Genomic DNA, 13,741 nt, shown 5'->3' with positions numbered 1-13,741 from the left:
CACTCCTCAATTTGCAGTGCTTCTCTGCTGTGTTCCCTATTTTACCTTTATGACTCTACAAAGATTATCATATTGCCATTATCTGGCTACTCATCAAGGGTAGAGACTTCATTTGTCTTATAAACTAGAGAGAGAAATACATCTAGTTTAGGCTCTGAGTCCAGAAGACTGCGGTAAAATCACAACTCTCATTTTCTAGCTGTATGATCTTTGGCTAGTTTACTTAGCCTCCTGGAGCCTCAGTTTCTTTATCTGTAAAATAAAAACAATAATAATATCTACCATATATAGGATTGTTTGGGGGATAAATTATTTGTTAACTGTCCATGAATATGTTCTCCAGTGCCCAGCACAGCATCTACTATAGCTGTTCAATAAGATTTGGTGAATGAATATTATAAACTCTCAACTGATAGTCCAGATTTTCATGTTATTTACTCTGTTTTATTTTAATATAGAGGAAATTTCTATATCTGGCAGTATTAACACAAATTACATACATTCATATGTCCTTGAATAGTACCTAGTACTGCACAGCACAGGTGCCTAACAGATACTGGTAAAACCAAACTGATTCTCTTCTCAAACTTATGCATAAAATAATTAGCCACTTCACAGATCTCTTTCATATAATCACTTATAAAGTGGAAAACAAATATTAATCTAAAAAATCAATTAGCTTTATTTTAAAAGAAGAAACAAGTTATTTATCAAGAAAAGTCCACTAACAAGTAGGATTTAGATTACATGATTTTGTAGACAGTGATCAATGTTCTGAAAATCTCAGGTCTGTGAGAAATCTTGAAGAAAAAATATCACACGAACTATATACTCAGTCCAATATACTACTCCTGTAGTCTATATGCTTCCAACTTCTGAAAAATTTATATAACTGCTGCAATGTAGTATTTTATAAAAAGCTATTAAATTATTATTATCATTTTTTTTTTGTGAGTAAGATCAGCCCTAAGCTAACATTCGTGCTAATCCTCCTCCTCTTGCTGAGGAAGACCGGCTTTGAGTTAACATCTATTGCCAATGCTCCTCCTTTTTTTTTTTGTCCCCCAAAGCCCCAGTAGATAGTTGTATGTCACAGCTGCACATCATTCTAGTTGCTGTATGTGGGACGCGGCCTCAGCATGGCCGGAGAAGCGGTGCGTCGGTGTGAACCCGGGATCCGAACCCAGGCCGCCAGTAGCAGAAGGCACGGACTTAACTGCTAAGCCACGGGGCCGGCCCGAAAAGCTATTAAATTATTAACATGAACAAGACAGATCTCAATATTTCTAAAAGGTGACTTTATAAGTAACAAACGTGGTTAAAAATGTGATCAACAGATTAAAGGAGGAGTGAGCCTCTACAATGCAATTAGCATATGTGCTAACATGAAGACCTAAGTATGAGTTAGTACATACATCTTGGGAAAATATTCGGTCTCTAGCTTTCTGGTACTCTTCTTCTCTTTCTTCTATGGATTTGCTTCTTCTGTCATCTTTCAAACGTATTCTCATCTAAAGAAAAGAGAAGAATTAACTCTTGGGAAAATGATTTGCTGGTTTAAGTCCTGCACCTATAAAAATGCTCTAATTGTGCGGGTTATATAGATTACCTGGTTATCATCTTTGTCAAAGCTAGAGTTATCCCTCTTGAGGATATATCGTTTCTGAAAGTCTTCACCTTTATCATCCTTAATATGTTCATTAAATTTCTGATCAGGTCTAAAAAAAACCCAAGGGGACAAAAAAGATAATATATAATATTTAGAGAAAAGTTAAATATAACATTTTATACTTTATATCACTCACTAGTGCCATTAATACATACGTATGTTATCTCATTCACTCCTCACAATCATCTTATGAGAAAATACGAACTACCCCAAGTTATGACTGAAAGGCCGTATGAAATACAGTGTGGGCTCTGGAATTGGACTGCCCAGGTTCAAATCTTCAGCTTTACCTCTTTAGTTGCTTTAGGACTTGCACAAGTTACTTAACCTTTCTATTCCCTAGTTTCCTCATTTGTAAATAGCAATTATAGTGTACCTGCTTCACGGGGTTGTTCTGAAGATGAAATGAATTAATAGATGAACAAAACTTAAAAGAGTAAATGCTCAGTACAAGTTTGTTATTATTATAAATATTACTAAGAAAACTGAGGTTCAACTGGCTTAAGCAACTATCCAAGGTCAAAGGGCTAGAACATGACTGAGCCATAGTTGGAGATCTGGTATGTAAGACTCAAAGCCTGTATATCCTCTTTGCATTGCCTTCTCTAAATTTAAGAAAAAATCTGGGACAAAGAAAGAAGTATAGCACTGTATCTTATGTTATACTCCTATAGTACCTGGTTTGATGTTACATAATTGAAAATAATCAAATACTTTGTGGTTGAATTAACTAAAACTTCAGAGAGTACTTCAAAATGCAACCAAGTTACCAAGAATTCTTTTTTTCTTTCTTTCTTTCTTTTTTTTTTTTTTGGCTGAGGAAGATTCGGCCTAAGGTGACATCTGTTGCCAATCTTTTTCTTTTCTGCTTGAGGAAGATTAGCCCTGAGCTAACATATGTGCCAATCTTCCTCCATTTTGTATGTGGGACATTGCCATAGCATGGCTGGTGAGTGGAGCAGGTCCGTGCCCAGGATCTGAACCCGTGAACCTGGGCCACCAAAGCAGAGTGCACGGAACTTGAACCACTCGGCCACAGGGCCAGGCCCTACCAAGAATTCTTAATTACAGCAGGGTATACCTTTGTTTTATATTAATTGAAACAGGTTAAAAAAGGGAAGTTCTGGGGCTGAACCAGTAGTGTAGGGGTTAAGTTCACACGCTCCACTTCAGTGGCCTGGGGTTCACAGGTTCGGAACCCCAGGTGTGGACCTACATACCACTCATCAAGCGATGCTGTGGCAGAGTCCCACACACAAAATAGAGGAAGATGGGAAGAGATGTTAGCTCAGGGCCAGTCTTCCTCAGCAAAAAGGAAGACTTCCAACAGATGTTAGCTCAGGGCCAACCTTCCTCACCAAAAAAAAAAAAAAAAAAAAGAGAGCGAGAGAAGTTCTTTTTTGAGGGTTAATTTTGTAACCTAAAGTAATGATTATGAAATCTTAACAATATATTTTATGGCTGATTGGTCATTCCTCTACGGAAATGTTGCAAGTTCTACTGAGATCCAGAAGACAGACAAGGTTGTGGCCCTTGGGAAAGTACAATTACGTAAAATTTCACTTTCTAAATATATTCTCAGCTTCAACAAAGTAATTCATTCAACACTTGTGACTGAATACCATCCTATTATAAAATTAGAATTACTCTTCTGAAATATGAAATATTTGAAACATGAAATATATTTAGTGGCTAAAAAGAAAGTCTGAATCCCTAAGTAGTTTTTTACACATAGTTTTTTACATATAGTTTGAATATATATTATATACTTACACATTAATTATGAATACCCTAAGTAAATTTCTAACCCAAATAATTAAATTTTCAGTAGTCTTGACCAGATATTTCATTATATATGGTATTCAAGTAACACTTCTGAATATTTGTTTTAACCTAGTGAATTTTTAATAAAGTACTGTATCTACCGCCTGTCAAATTATGCGAAAGGAGATTTAAAAATATACTTCGATAAGTAAAACAGAGTAGCTCTCCACATAAAGCTATACACAGAACTAAAGAGAAAAATAAAAAGAATAACAAGTTTCATGACCAAACTGATGAGTAAAAGACTGCTTTCTTTAGGAGTTTGAAAGATTGTCTATTTAGTCTGACAACGACACTATGTTGTTATTTCTGTCACATATTGCCCCATTTACTCATATTGACTATTTTTGTAGCTGTTTAAAGTAACATTTTCTTATTCAAGGAGTCTGTACTTGGGTGAGAGGTTATTATTCCAAAGTGAACTATAAGGTTTAACCAAGGGCCTGGCAACTTTCCTAAGAGCAGCTGGATTCCCACATCAAATAGCATTGGCAGGCATTTCAGCTAACCTTAAGACTGTCTTACCTCTTTCTTTTATAGATGCCTGAATTTACTGCCCTGCAATCGCCAACTTCCCGCTCCATTGAGACAGCCCAGTGGACACCGGGTTGTTGACATCCACAACACCACTGGTTCAAGGCTGGAGCGGGCAATCTGCCTATGAGGAAAAGGTAAGTTTGTTTTTATTCAATGTGGAGCAGATCTCTAAGGTTTTCTGATTTACAACCTTCCTCATATTCCAGAAGATATAAAATAAGAATACAGTGTAACTTCAATGATCTGAAATGTCTAGTTATAATTATGCTATTGATCCATTCTTCTTTAAGTACATCATAAACATCTGTGTTTGGCTCAACTTTTGATTACTTTGATAAAGAGAACCCTAAAGCTTTCTGACATCATTCATAGCATTCAAATAACTGAGGTTACACTGTATAGAAAACCTTAGAGAGTCACCAGTCAAAATGTTAGTCAAAATGCCTGCTAATGTACGTGTGCTTGGGTATCCAGCAGCTCTGAGTAAAGCTGAAAGGTACTGGTTAAATAAATAAGAGTTCTACACACCTTCAGTCCAGCTCATATTTTATGGTTACTATACTTCAGCCATGATGTAACTAATTGGGAAAAGACTAACTGATGAGGAGATTCTAAAAAGACTAAGGGACAGAAAGAGGAAAATTAAATCAGACTTACACTTGCAGGTAAAATTTAACCCCTACGGAAAGGTAGGATTTTTTCCAAAGATATCTATCTTCATTAATTTAATTTTAGTTGTAGGAAGAATCATTCAAAAACACTATACAATATATCTATCTAGTTGACAAAATACTGTTTGAAATGGAAGAAAATCAACTTAGTTCCAGCAAACAACACGGCAACTATAACGTGTAAAGGCCATTATAATAGAAGGAACATAACTGAATTGAATATAACCATGCAATTGAATGGTTCACAGATAAGACCCTGAGAGAACTCTACCTTCAAGAAATGCAGAAAAATAATGAACTGAAAAGCACTATTTCTGGTATCTGAAGTTGACTGCTGCTCATTACCACAGATCGTTTGCTGCCACATATGAAATTGATATAGAAAATTCTTTTGAAAAGCAAATCCCTACCAAAGTATAAATTTTAGCTAAACTCAACTAGTTGCTTTAGGATTAGCTTTACAAATAGGCAGAGGAGGTGCTGTGTACATGTTACAATTTTAGATGCCTCTGCATTGGGCCTTTTGCTCCCAAATACCAGCCCTGATTATCTATTTTACCAATACTATAAAGCTATCACTTTTTAAAGCAAATGGCTCCTCCTATAATTTTCCTCAGTAAATTATACATAGCCCAGAAGGCAGACATAACATTACAGATAATACTGTATTAATCAACAGTCCTACCTTCTTGAGAGTTATGTGAGGCATGGAGCAAAAACAGAGGTGGAAAGGATGGTAAACTGACAGATTAGCTAAAAGTGAGGGTATCAAAAATTTGCCTGTCCTTTTTTTAAACAAATTTGCCTGAGGTTGGCCACAGCTATCTAAATTATATTAGTTTAAACATCCGTAAGAGAATGGTGATCTACATCACTGATATTATCACCTCTGAGGGTTTTTTAAAACCAGTCCTCATTCATCTGTCATATTTCAGTCCAGACTGGTGCATTCTGTATCTAGTGAGCTAAATGTATTTTTCGGTACTGTCATATAAGGTTATCATGAAGCTAATTAGGCTGCTAAAACATGTGGAAAACCTCAGATGAAAGGTGCTGTAGAAAGATAAAGTATTATTACACACATACATATATAACATACCTGCACGTCTTGATACTTACATTCTTGTATTGCTAGTTTTGTTTACTATGACAGACTTCCCACTCTGATCAACATTGTGGTCTAATCCAAAGTAAGCAGCTACTCTGTGTAATAGCATTCTATGGTAAGATGTCATTGGGGGGAATTTTTTACGTGGAGACCTAGAAGTAGAAGAAAAACTAATTTAGTAAATTAAGGAGAACTGTGATGACAATTTGTTTTCTTGTTAAATGTCAGGACTTACTCATTATTACCAATGAAATCTAAAATTTCTTGTTCCAATTTCAACAGCATCATTCTGTCCCTGAAACAAAATATGAAGACTCTTATATGTAAAACTTAACACTGAAATAATCATAAACGTTGAATTAACACTGCTAAATTTTTTTCCTAAAAATTGTACATTGAGGAATATCACAACCTTTTTACTAGAATAGTTACAGGCTTTCTAAAAAAGTAATGTTTTAAAACAATGAAAGATGACTTTTAGTTTAATTTTTTATTATGGAAAATTTCACCCATACACAAATGTAGAGAGAACAGTATAATGAACCTCAATGTAGCCATCACCCAACTCCAACAATTATCAACATGTGGCCATTCTTAAAATAAATCTATTTTGATCTGCTAAGTAGCACTATATTGGAGGCTGTTCTGTAAATATGTGGATAATAACCACGTATTAGTCTTTACTTCCTTACTCAATAAAGCTGAGATGTAGCAGGAGAACAGACATCTTGAGGTAGGCTCACGACTTTGTTATCATGCTGAACTCCATAGAAACAGTACTCTAAAGAACATGCAACACCAGTAACAACACGAATACTCCTATGGGAATCCAACGCTAGACTATAGGTAGAACCATAGCAGAAATGTATGAACCACATCACTAACTCTAACTCAGAAGGAGAGGACTTTTCAAGTCATTCCGCAAACTGCTATTATATATTTTTAAGACTTTGGGAATTTTTCCCATAAAAGTCAAAACGAACCAAAGGCCTCCAGCATGTAAAATAAACAAGGACTCTAGGGAGTACCTGCATGTGCTCTTTTGGACCACTAGGGTCCTATTTAGTGCACTTAGACTGTAACAAATTAACGGTACCACTCCCAAAGGACCTCCTTGCTCACACACACCAAGAATATGGCTCAAGAGAGTATTCCTGTACTCACTGGAAATTTCACAGGCATGTGAAAAAAATGAAAACTCATAGAATCTTAAAGCTGGAAGTAGCTTTACAGATCATTCAGTTCTGTTCCCAAAATTTTACAAATCAAGAAAACTACGCCAGGAGGTTAAGGTTTCCCTTCCTAGTAAACTCCATATAGTAGATTCCTCCCAAATTCTAACAGAAGAGACAGTGCCCCCTGCTTAAGTCACCTGAAAGTCTATACTTCAGCTCTGAGTTTGATCCTCCCTCTACAACTATGCCAAAGAAGTCTCATAAAATTGAGTAATATTTGACCATACATTTTTTTGTATTAGTTGAAAAATCAAGAGAAAAACATGCCTACCTGGTGATTTCACACCCAAAGCTAAAAACAGGATTACATTTTAACAAATGCTAGCAACATTCAATTTTGCCCCCCAAACCTGATTCTACTTTAGTATTCCCCATCTCAGTAAGTGGCATCACCTTCCACCCAGCATATTGTACTAGAGGCATTTTTGGCCCATTATAATCCTTTCTCTAATCCTCTTATGCCGTTAATTACTACTGCAAATTTTACCTACCTTCTATCTATTTTTCTTCTATTTCCACTGTCAGTACTGCCACAATCAGGATATCTAGCTTGACTACTACAATAGTAGTATATTGTCTCTCTATACCTCCTCTGTTTCTTCCTAGTCTATTCCACCTGGAGCATCCATGATCTTTCAGAGACTCACATGTGACCACACATCATTGCCTTGGTTAAATATTTATCACAGGTTTCCCACTGCTCCTAGGTTAGAACTGAACATCCGTAATGTGGCCTACAAGGCAGGCATGATCTGGTCTTCATCTACCTCTTTAGCCTCATCTCATGCCCCTTACTCACAAAACTTTTACCATCTTGGCTTATCTCTGTACTTGCCAAGCTCCTTCCTTTCTCAGGTTCCTTGAACATGCTCTTTCCTTTGCCTGGAACGACTTCTTATATTTTTTCTTAAAATCTGTTTCTTTCATACTTTTCTTTAATAGCATTGATCACAATTATCATTATATAGTTATTTGGACTATATAGAGGATTTCAACAAATACATTTGCATGGCATAAATTAATCAAATTATTTCATCCAGAAGGTCTTTTAATATTTTTTTCCTTAAATTTTTGGGGAAGGACGAGGAATTTTTACTTCATAAGGTTCCCCCACAAAAAAAATTATTTACTTAAGACCTTCTTTTCATTTAACCCTCTGGGGTCAATTGATCTTGAGATGATATAATTTTCAGTAACTTTCCTGACACATTTTATACACTTATTGTAGGGGAAAAAAAGGAATCTGAGGCAGGCAATTTATTCAGCATTCACGAAATGGTGCATTTAAATTGGTTTTCTGTGATTTGAGCTAAACGGCAGGCAAAAGATATGTGAAATGCTCTTCAGTGAATGTACTGCCGTTAAAAAGAAATTTCTGTTGTCTCCATGAAAGAAAACAAATTCTAACAATGTTACTAGCCATTGCTACAAATTCAGGCTTTTTTTTTTCTTTCACATGTAGATCTATGGATTGCAGAGGACTTTCTATCATTATCCATTTTATTTAAATTAAGTTCCCCTGCTTAGTTTACTAAACTTTTAGTTATTAAAAAGTAAAACTCATTAGAAAGAGAAGGTCGATAACTTTCCTTAGTTCTTAAGATTTACACTTCCTGCCTTTTATCCACTATAGCTTAGTCCAAGCTTCCAAATTTTCAAATCTGTAATCAATGTTAGATATTTTGGTAATGGTCATAAGTTAAAAATTAATAATCCTTTATAGAAGCACTATATATAGGACTGAAACAGATCCACAAATTACTTTTCTTAAGGCATAGGGTTTAGCACATGAACCTAAAAGTAATCACACTTATTGACATTGTTATCATATAACCTTTTTTTTTTAAAATTTTATTTATTTACTTATTTTTTCCCCCAAAGCCCCAGTAGATAGTTGTATGTCATAGCTGCACATCCTTCTAGTTGCTGTATGTGGGACGCAGCCTCAGCATGGCCGGAAAAGCGGTGCGTCGGTGCGCGCCCGGGGTCCGAACCCGGGCCGCCAACAGCACAGCGCACACACTTAACCACTAAACCACGGGGCCGGCCCTCATATAACCTTTAGAAGGAACCAATACATGTTGTTATTAAAGAAATAATAAAAACACGGATCTCAATCAAAACGATCAAAAGACTACTATCTAAAGTTAAAATGAAGGAGCAACAATCTGTCAGTTATCAGTGTTCTAGTCATTACACCAGAACTAACTTTAGAGAAAGTATGTGTAGCTAGTATACCATGGCAAATAAAAAAGAAGAAACTAATAATGTTTCCATCTGACCACCCCCTTCCCAATGTTCCATATGATCTTGGTCAAATATCTGCAATAGATAAGAAATAAAATGACAAACATTACCTCCAATAAAAGTAATTTTAGAAAGTATTTCAAACACAGAGCAATTACACGATGCTCTACAGAACAAAACAAATTATTAAAAAATATCCATTCTCAGAATTAATCCATGGGGTTGCTCCTCTCCATTAGTGATTTAATAGTTACCTGTATTATCCATATGTCTTTAGTACATATGGAATTTACAAAAATGAGTATAAAATCAACACAAAAAGGTATAAAATCACGTCAGTGAGTGTAATCTCTATCAAGGACAACTTCACGTTCCTAGGTTCTAATTCAGTAATGACTAGTTAGCGTAGCCTCTGAAAATACTTCTTGCAAACAGGAATTCCAGATTAATTATTATTTAACATCTGAAGTTAAGTTTATTTATTGGGCTGAGAACGAGGTAAATATTTAATGATCTGAAGAAAAATTTTGAAGTGAAAGGTTGACTAAATTTTAGTATCACTAAAACATCTTGTAAGCTTTTGTGGAAATTTGCCACATTTCTTACTAATTTTGTGCCATGTACATCTGGCAATTAATTGTGTTTCATTGAGAGAACACTGAGCCATCAATTAAGCAAATCTTATTTCTCACAAAATTTAACATTAGCTACATTTCCTAATCTACATTGACATTAGTAATAACTTATACATTAGCCATTACATGAATTATTCATCTATATATTTATTCAAATAAAAAACACACACATAGAAGGAATGACATGCTACAACATGGATGAAGCTTGAAAATGTTATGCTAAGTGAATGAAGCCAGTCACAAAAAGACCACAAATATATGATTTCATTCATATGAGATGCCCAAAACAGGGAAATCTGTAGAGACAAATTAGATTAGGGCTCAGGGAACAGAGAGGTAATAGCAAAAGGGTATGGGATTTCTTTTTGGGGTGACAAAAATGTTCTAAAATTGACCGTAGTGATGGTTGCACATACCCGTGAATATACTAAAAACTATTAAATTCTACACTTTAAAAATGCATATGCAGGTAACTTAAAAATTCTTGCATTTGTAGAGGAAAACAGAGAACTGCACAACAGAAAAATATTTTGGAATGCATAAAAATAGATTTCTAATCTTTGTCCTTACTGATGTCTCTCCTACAGGTTCAGAGGAAAGAAAAATTCTGCCTGTTTAGGGTCCTATCTTGTTTTACTTAAACTAGCTATGTATTTTCTAGCTTCACCGTTATTCCTCAACCCACTAAACTCTGGTTTCCACCATCCTACCCCAAATGAGGAGGCTTCTTAAAACGGCCAACAACTTCCTAGTTTTTCACTCTAATGGACTGTTTTTGGTAATTCTATTTTCATCTCCCTCTGTTATTTTATTTTCCATGAAACTATCCCCCTTGGCTGACTTCTAAGACAAATGTTTTCATGATCCTTCTGCTATCTGTAGGACTCAGTCTCTTCCTTCTTCTCATCTACCTTTTATATACTGTCTTTCCATTTTGTCCTTGTCATTTATTTCATCTCTCTAGGTAAACTCCTCCATAGCAAGCTTCATCTCTACTGATGACTCCTGAATCTGGATGGCTTATTTACTCAAACTAGACTTACTTATAATAGAACATACCCTATTCCATTCAGGCTTGCCCCTTATTTCTCAGTTAATGGGATTAGCTGTCAGCCCAGCCAGAAACCTAGTAGCTATTCTGTTCTACTTAACCCTTCCATATCCAAATGATCACCAAGTTCTACAAGAGTACTTCCTAAATATCTTTCGAATGTGTCCTTTCCTCTCTATTCTTCTCTATGGTCTCCTATCCACACTCCTTCCTTATGATCTTGGTCTCTCACTGCCGAAGTAACCCTTTCTACAATGCAAATTGGATTATGGCATTACCCTATTCAAAATCCTCTAATTTCTCTTCAACTTAGCATGTCATAGTCAGTAGTTTTCAAATGGTGCGCTACTGGCATTGCAAGTGAGACTATTTTTCATTGTTTATTACTGTCTTACAGATCTTTATAGCATCCCTGGCTTCCCAGTAGTACTCTACACTCACTGGGACTCACCACCCCAGTGTGTTGGCACTATCCTAAGTTGAGGACAACTGGATATGATCTGTCTTCATACCTCACCAACACCTTCCTCACCATTTTCTAGAATCAACTGCCATATACCTCCCTGCTAGAGCCAAAGTGTACAATCTCGTCTTTCCTTGGATATGCCACTTCTCACACTATCCTGCCTTGGCAATGCTCTCGTCTCTATCTGGAATGTCGTTCTCATGCTCCTCTGTATGAAGAGTTCCCATTTAAAACACTCTGAATTCAAGACACAGCTCAAGCACTATCTTTTCAGTGAAGCCCTCCATATCCTTTCAAACAGAGGTAGGAGACCTCTCCTAGTGTTTTTTTCTTCTTTTTTTTTTTTGAGGAAGATTACCCCTGAGCTAACATCTGTTCCAATCCTCCTCTATTTTTACTGAGGAAGACTGACCCTGGGCTAATATTCGTGCCCATCTTCCTCTACTTTATATGGGATGCCACCACAGCATGGCCTGATAGGTGGTGCGCAGGTGCGCACCCAGGATCCAAACCTGCGAACCCTGGGCCACCGGAGCGGAGAGAGCGAGCTTAACTGCTACGCCACCAGGCCGGCCTCCTCCCAGTGATTTTTATAGCATCTTGAAAAACTTCTTTTACAACATCTATTCTATTTTAATTATATATCATGTGTTTTTTTCCTAGCACAGAGACAGTGCATATTTTAGGGTCAGAGATTATACCTTGTTCATTTTTATATCTACAATGTTTAGCACAATGCTTAGCATATGATAGATGCTCAATAAATGCCTATTTAATGGACTAATGAATTCATCTTTCTGTTGGGACCACTGAGAAACAAGCTTGAACTGAAAAAAAAAAAAAAGTCATGCAGAGTTGACTGTCTACTTCCTCAACCTTATACCTATACTCCTTCAGCCTCTATTACAAGGAGACCACTTTTCATTTTGGTGGTTCTCCTTTTGGGGTTTATGTTAAATGTAAAATAGAAAATCAAGATGGGACTGACTATAATAAATCCTGAATGAAAACAAAGGTTTACCTTGAAGCATGTGATAAGCCTCAGTGAGACTAAAGAGAGCTGTTCATATTTTCTTCTATGTGCACATACCCAAGGAAACTTTTATTTTTATTTCAATGTACATAAAATAATCACCACTCTGGGAAGCAAACATCTAGAACAGAGGTTCTTAACCTTGGAGTCTTCTACCCAATGAAAGTGTTGGTCAGATATTTTGTGGATAAGCCTTTTTGTGGGGAGAATGCTTCAAAGGGGCCAATGACCTGCCAGAAAGTTAAAATCTATTTATCTAGCACCCTGGCAAAACAAAGGATTTCACAATTAGTTAAAGTAGTGACTCAAATAAGCACCTTAAAAATCTTTGGGTTGAAGGTTTATAAACTAAGCAAGAAGGAAAAAAAATACTGCATTTAAGTTTAAAAACTTATTATAAATGAATACACTACATTCTTATTTGCTTGAGTGTATTATTGTGAGGTATATTTTTCTCTTATTTTCATGATCAATGATACCTCTCTACCTCAATTAAGTGTCAAAATATCTTGGTGATTCTGTATTTCCCAAAATTCCTACAGAGAGTATGAATTATTTTTATGTCATGGTGACATACACAATGCAAAACGATATTCATACATGTGCATATAGACCAACATCTTAGCCCTAAGAAACTAAAATGTTTCTGTGTACTTCAAATATTGCAATCTTATTCTAATATTCTAACTCAGTAATAAAAACAAATATAGCAAAACTATGGTACTGTAGAAGCAATGTAAACCTTATAAATTTAATTTTTACCTGGGATTGTTTTTTAATGTATTTACTAAAAATTCATGTAGATCTATGCCAGTTGAATCAGTGTATTCTTGACTGGAATCTAAAAAACAACAACACAAAAACCCAGTATAAAGTTGTTTGAAAACAAATCCCTTTCCCTTTTACACATGATGCATATTTTAAATAAAATGAGATGCCCCACATTGAAAAAAACTGACAAAGTAGGAAAAGGGAATTTATGATGAACTAAGACGACCACAATTTTTCTACTTCCATATAATGAGCATGACATGTGTTTATATAACTGCATGTACATGCACATTTTTAAAAAATTATCTCTCAAATGTGCCAGTTTAATTTACTCTAAATTCTTTAATGATCCTTTTATATACTCACCATAATACTCATGTTCAAAAATGCCTCCTTAAATGAAAAATTAACAGCTTAGTTCAATTATGAATATAAGTGGAGGCAATAATTTGGAGGTAGATAGAAAGTTTAGTTCTGAAAGAATATTTACTTAA

At 35.6% G+C, this 13,741-nt stretch overlaps 1 protein-coding gene across 12 annotated transcripts in view; it reads right to left on the bottom strand.

The window, feature by feature from the left end:
- R3HDM1 (R3H domain containing 1) overlaps positions 1-13,741 on the bottom strand; it is a 114,530-nt gene that overhangs the window by 78,372 nt on the left and 22,417 nt on the right. For 11 of the 12 annotated variants that reach the window (XR_015553172.1, XM_087435107.1, XM_087435097.1 and 8 more), the window contains 5 exons: positions 13,239-13,317; positions 6,045-6,104; positions 5,821-5,961; positions 1,610-1,718; positions 1,416-1,511 (listed from right to left, as the gene is read on the bottom strand). Coding sequence is in view for 11 of the 12 variants with exons in the window: in XM_087435107.1 (XP_087291233.1) it covers positions 1,416-1,511; positions 1,610-1,718; positions 5,821-5,961; positions 6,045-6,104; positions 13,239-13,317 (485 nt within the window). In the remaining variant the exon portion in view is untranslated. Of the gene's footprint in view, positions 1-1,415; positions 1,512-1,609; positions 1,719-4,018; positions 4,152-5,820; positions 5,962-6,044; positions 6,105-13,238; positions 13,318-13,741 lie in introns of those variants that run through there. The other variant, XM_087435106.1, reaches the window with a different exon arrangement.

The sequence above is a fragment of the Ceratotherium simum genome, chromosome 9, assembly GCF_057802395.1.
Source record: "Ceratotherium simum simum isolate JZ-2026a chromosome 9, ASM5780239v1, whole genome shotgun sequence".
NCBI classification, from domain to species: domain Eukaryota; kingdom Metazoa; phylum Chordata; class Mammalia; order Perissodactyla; family Rhinocerotidae; genus Ceratotherium; species Ceratotherium simum.
This window is presented reverse-complemented; position numbering and strand designations above follow the sequence as displayed.